The sequence below is a fragment of the Pteropus alecto genome, unplaced genomic scaffold (genome assembly GCF_000325575.1).
Source record: "Pteropus alecto unplaced genomic scaffold, ASM32557v1 scaffold125, whole genome shotgun sequence".
Classification (NCBI taxonomy): Eukaryota; Metazoa; Chordata; class Mammalia; order Chiroptera; family Pteropodidae; genus Pteropus; species Pteropus alecto.
The window spans coordinates 1,698,267-1,703,912 of record NW_006436888.1 but is presented as its reverse complement, the minus strand read 5'-3'; the positions used below and the strand labels follow the sequence as shown (position 1 = coordinate 1,703,912).

The following is a 5,646-nucleotide window of genomic DNA, read 5'->3' as shown; positions in this document are numbered from 1 at the left end:
CTAAGCTTCTTTGGGGAATGGTCTCCCAGTGGGAGGTCTTCCAGTCTACATCAGGCAGGGGAAAGCTTTGGGGTGCAAGGAGTCTGGAGAAAGGAGGGCAGGAGAGGAGTTCCTCTGTAGTAGTGCAGCCCTGGGAGCTGGCTTCCTTGTTTTGCAGTGCAGGTGCCCGACTGAAGCTGTGATTGCTGAGGCGTCCACTTCAAAGATGGCATCCACTCCCAAGACACTATCTCCAATATACTCCCTGCCAGCCACATGACTAGATGAAGAGCCGGGCTGCACAGCAATCCTCCCCCATTCCCTACCCTCCTCACCAAGCTCCTTGACTTTAGAAATCTTGGTTGGTTCCATAATTGACCATTTGGGCAATTCATTTTTTCTCTTCCCACGCTTCGAATTCCTGCTCTTATATTTTAAATCTGCCAATAAAGAGTGAGCCTGAGAAACACTAAGCCCCCACCCTCGACCCCAATAAAAGCAGAACCCCAGGCCCGTGCACGTGTGCACTCACTCTCTCTACCTGCGACCTCGCTGTGTGGCCTCAGGTATGCTGTGTAATTTCCAGGTCCTGTAAGTAATAAAACCTTTGTGTTTTGTTTCAAAGTTTCCTGATGGCAATTGATGAAGGGTGTCTTGCGATCATAAGAACACCACAACATTAGTCCAGCCACAACATTGATTGTTGACAGGCTGAGACCACACGCAACAACCTCTGCTGGTCAGGGCACCATGTGCCACCACTTGAAGGTGAAGGGCTTCCTGCGGACGTTGGTGCCACAGTGCACCTCCCCCAGAAACTTGTGGTAGGCAGAAATGTCATCGACGAAGGTGCAGCAGAGGCCCAGGGGCTCCAGCAGGGAGCGCACATGCGTCTCCAGGCAGCACACCTCCTCCACCTGGGGCCCGAAGGGCTTGGGGATGCCCAGGTCCTTGTCCAGCACAATCATGTTCACCTGTGATGGGGGCAGGGCAACAGCATCTGCTTAGTGAGCACCTACTAAGCGCCTGGTCCTGTTCTAAACTCATTGGACCTTTCCAACAACCTTATGGAGTAGGTATTGTGATTTATCCCCACTTTACTGAGGAAACTGAGGCACAGAGGGGCCTAAGCAAGTCATACCCACAGAGCTGAAGTAGAAAAGCAGGCAACCTGCCTCTGAATGTTTGTGTATGCACGTGCATGTGCACATGAGCATGTGCATGTGCATGCATGTGATTTGTGTACATGCTGTATGTGTATGTATATGCATCCATTTGTGTATACACTCTAACCTCTTCCTATCCCATAGAAGACTCTCTTCTATGATAAGAATCCCTCCTGTCCACAAGGCCTTGTTAACTTACACAGTCTTTTCCTCTCTGTTAGGGTAAAGCGTTCTCTAGGACCCCAGTGAGTCTGCTAGCATAAGCACATCCCCCTCAGAGGAATCGAGGCCCAGAGAGGGTGAGTGCCTGGGGTGGGAGGGTGAGGCCGCATAGCAGCTCAGCCAGGACTGGGACCTAGGCCTCCTGGTAAGACAGCCTCAGCCCGAGGGTCCTTCTGGATCTGGCTGCCCCCTGATTGGCTTGGATGAAGTTTGGGGTCCACGGCACCTCACCATGTTTGGGAAGTAGGCTCTGGCTTGGCGGTACTCATCCATCTTGAACAGAGCGGGCAGATCGATGATGTCCTGCTCTGTCAGCCCCAGCTCCTTCTTGAGGATGTCACGGTTCCAGTCCAGGCAGCGCTGGGAGAGGGGCAAGAAAAGAGGACAGGAAAGTAAGGGGACACTTCTGTCCCCTTTGCCAACCCCACTCATCTCTGTATCCTCAGAGCCAGGGCCCCAGTGCTCCAGGGAGACTTCCAGTGCTCATCTGGCACACCTGCCACTTCTCCAGGGCCCCTGTCCCCAGGGCTCAGTGATGGCAGTAATAAAGAGAAGAGAGACGATCACAGAAATAATACTATGAGCCAGACCCCGTGCTAGGTGCTTGCTACACAGTATCTCATTGAACCTTCAGGCCACACTCCATGAGGTGAGAATAACGGTGACCATGATTTTGATTAATAATAGTAAAAGCTGACATGTACAAGTGCCCAAAGGGTACAAATGTCCTAAGTGCTTTACAGGTATTACTTATTTAAGCCTCAACTCCGTGATAGACACTATTATTATCCCTTATTAGAGATGAGGAAACTGAAGATATGGTGTCCTTAGTCAGTTGCCCAAGGTCCTGCTACTAAAAGTGGAGGGGCCATAATTTAACCTCAGAGCTACCGGATGCCAAAAAATGACCATGGAGCAGATAGTTATAATAAAATCAACTTTCAAATAGCCAGTGAAGCATTTTGTGAACTTTGGGACACGCTGCAGTCGCTTCTCCAGCATCCACTCCACCCCTCCCCTGTAACGCAGCAGCACTTTATGGGGTTGGATTCACCACACCCTACCATCTGGTGAGAGCTAATTAGTAGACTCTTGCTCCTCTCTCCTTGCCCCAGGGATTGGTTCAGAGATGGGCAGTAAACCAGGTTTAAGGCAATCACTGTATGGTAACTGGTTCAGCTTAGCACCATCAGAGTGAAATGCAAGGCTTTCGTTTAATTGTTGGGGGCATATAAGACCTCTCTCTTTGTGGATAGTATGCTGGGTGGATGTGAGACCTTGAACTATAGCAGCTGTGCTCCTACCTCTGAGGGTCTCTACAGAGCCCAAGAAATGCAGAGAAATGGACCTGGAGCCCTGATCAACCTGTGCCTGAAATCCACAGCACCACTGGACTTCCCACTCATATGAGCCAATCATGCCTTTGTTTAAATCAGTTCGAGTTTTCCAGTTTTTTTTTCTTTTTTTTTTTAAACTTGGTACTTGTGGTGGAGAGACCATTCCATGACATGACTGCTGCTGGACCCATGAGCTGGACCTGGGCCAGAACAGAGAACACTTCCTGCAAAACCCGCTTAGAGGCTGTCTGATCATAATCAACGTTCATTCTGACATAAATCAGCACCCTTCCCTTGCCTTCCATTATGTGCTGGTTCCTGGAACAGGTTGTTGTCCTCACCTGGTCAAGTATGTGAAGTAATTTCCTGTACCTCATAGCATTCATGTACTAGTACCCATGACTATTGCCCCCTTTACCCTATATAATCCTTTGGCGCCTGCCGAGAGGCATGGGGCTCCATTTCATCTTGCAGTCATGCCTCCTATGTAAGCTTCCCTTAATAAGCTCTACTAATGACCAGACCGAAGAGACCAGTCTTTCTTTAGTTTTTCCCCGCTCTCCACTTAGGGAGGTAGATTCTTCATTCTCATGACCTTTCCCTGGGTCTTCGCGTATTCACGGTAACTTAAATATGCCCATGCAAATAAAGAGAGATTTAACTCAAGTAAATACGACACTGTTGACCTTACTTCTGGATACAACCTTTGTGATTTAGGGACTCAGAAGGTGAAATCCATTTATAGATAGAAAATTTCAGGGACTTCCGATCTCCTAAAGCAAATAAAAATTTAGGACATGTATCACACATGCATTTTTCTGGAGAGCTGGGCTGTAGTTTTCATCATATTTATGGGCTCTACCCTTACACAGCCCCTGGCTCTGTAGCATTGCCTGATACACTTTCCTTCACAGGTCCCCCGTCTGCTTCTAGCTCTGCCAACCTGCATGTCCTGCTTTTATCCCTTATCACCTGTTTAGCCCTTAGCTTTAGCACAGGAGCAAATTAGGTAGGTGGAACCCGGTGCTCATTAAAGCCCTTCCCTCTGTCATAGGCCATTCACTATGGAAGTCCCAAGGTTGTAAGAAGTGACATCGGGCACAGCGACGTTCTTCCCAGGAACCCTCTGTCCCAGCCCCCTGGGCCCCTCGGCAGTTGGCCCCCTGTCCCGCCCTCACCTGGAAATACTGGTTCTCCTGCACGAGGCTCTCATTGGACAGAATCTTGTTGATGGTGATTCGCTTGTTGCTCATCCCGCCCAGGCCTGTGGGGATCAGAGGATGGGGGACAGTCTAGCCTTAGGTACCCAGCCTGGGTGCTCCCCTCTGCTAAGGCGAGCCAGCTTCTGGGCTAACTGCTAGGATGAAGGAGATGGGGTTGGGAGCAGGCTGGGGCACAGGAGAGCAATCCCAGGGAGATGAGGCCCTCTCTGCATGCGGAGGGCAGCATATACTCCTTTCTCCAGGGTCGGCCATGTCACCTGAGAGCGAGGCAGCTTGCTCTCTCTCTGGCTAGATGATGGGGTGGCACAGTTAGCTGCCTGAGTCTTCCACCTGGACCCTGCTTCTAAGGATGAGCAGCTGACCAGGCTGAGTACGAAAGAAGCAGGATGCCCAGAGGTGTCGACTTCCTGTTTTCCAGACCTGCCTCATGCTTGGCCCCTGCCCTAGTCTGCCGGCATCTGCCTCCTGTTCCACCATGATGGCCCATATGGCTTCGGCCTTGATTAGTGATGCCTAAAGCTCACCAAGCACCTACTATGTGGTAGGCACTCTCCTAGATGTTTTACATGGATTAACTCAGTAACCCTCCCCACATTTCTATGAGATAGCTGCTAGCATTAAAGATGAGGAAACTGAGGCACGGAGAAGTCACATGACTTGTTCAAGGTCTTACAGCAAGTGGCACAGCCCGATCAGGGACGAGTCTGCTGCTCCATTGTATTTGCCAGTCTTGTAGCTTATTAGTGGAAGAGATTGGGGCTGTCAAACCCTATACCTGAGCTGTCTCCACACCACCACTTGGACCTATTGGTACGAAGATAATGGTTCCTAGATCCTATGGGTAGCTTTGGAGGTATGTTTAATATAGAAAGAAGCCTCCAGAAAATCAAGACTAATGCCTGCCAATTCAAGATAAAACTTCTCATTGGTGAGAAACTGAAAACAGGACAGTGGTCTTAAATTGGCCCTTTCTGTCTTAGATACAGTCACTACCAGAAGCACTGCCTTTGGATATGGAGGGCAGTAATTTGTGTTAAGTATCAACCAGACTTTTGGATGCAGATAGATTGGCGAAACCAACCTGAAAGTGATAAAAAGTAATTTAAGAAGAACAGAAGAAACTGTCGTAGCCTCTCTAACCTGGCTCATTGTCTCCACCTGATCAGCTTTCCCTATTTCCATGATTAATTTAAGAGCAAAGCTCATTCTCATCTATATCTGTCCTAATTATGTGACTGTCTCAATGACACAGGTAATTTCTCATTCTAGGACAGACAGTAATGGTGTCTGGCTGTCATGTCTGTTGACTCGCACTTTTTTTCCTGTCCCTAAACTGCATTATGTATATTTCTCTCTCTCCCTTTCTAAAACACAAGCTCCTTTATGCAGATTGTATGTCAGTTTTGAACCATTTGCTTCTCCTCTAGGTCCGGTGCCATTTAAAGTATATATTAGGTCCTGAAGAAACACGTGGCCCTCTTGATGATCATAAGGAGCAGGGGGCATCTCCATGGTCCAGCTGGCCACAGCAAGGGTCACAAGAGGCTCGGGCTGCTTCCCACCATGGTGACGGCCCTGAGGCAGACCAGACGCCAAGGGAGGTAGAGCTGAGTGCTCAGGGACAAAGCGCTCATCTGCCCCGTCCTCCTGAGGGTCTCTCTGGGGGTTCAGCTCCCCGCTCCCTGCCAGGGCCCTGTGTGCACTCACCTTTGAACATGA

The 5,646-nt window shown here is 49.5% G+C and overlaps 1 protein-coding gene across 1 annotated transcript in view; it reads right to left on the bottom strand.

The window, feature by feature from the left end:
• Positions 1-719: 719 nt before the first annotated feature.
• Positions 720-5,646, bottom strand: part of PADI2 (peptidyl arginine deiminase 2) — a 40,801-nt gene continuing 35,874 nt past the window's right edge. Inside the window, 4 exon segments of the mRNA XM_006914312.1 lie at positions 720-953; positions 1,599-1,727; positions 3,883-3,996; positions 5,240-5,260. Of these exon segments, the coding sequence (XP_006914374.1) occupies positions 720-953; positions 1,599-1,727; positions 3,883-3,996; positions 5,240-5,260 (498 nt within the window).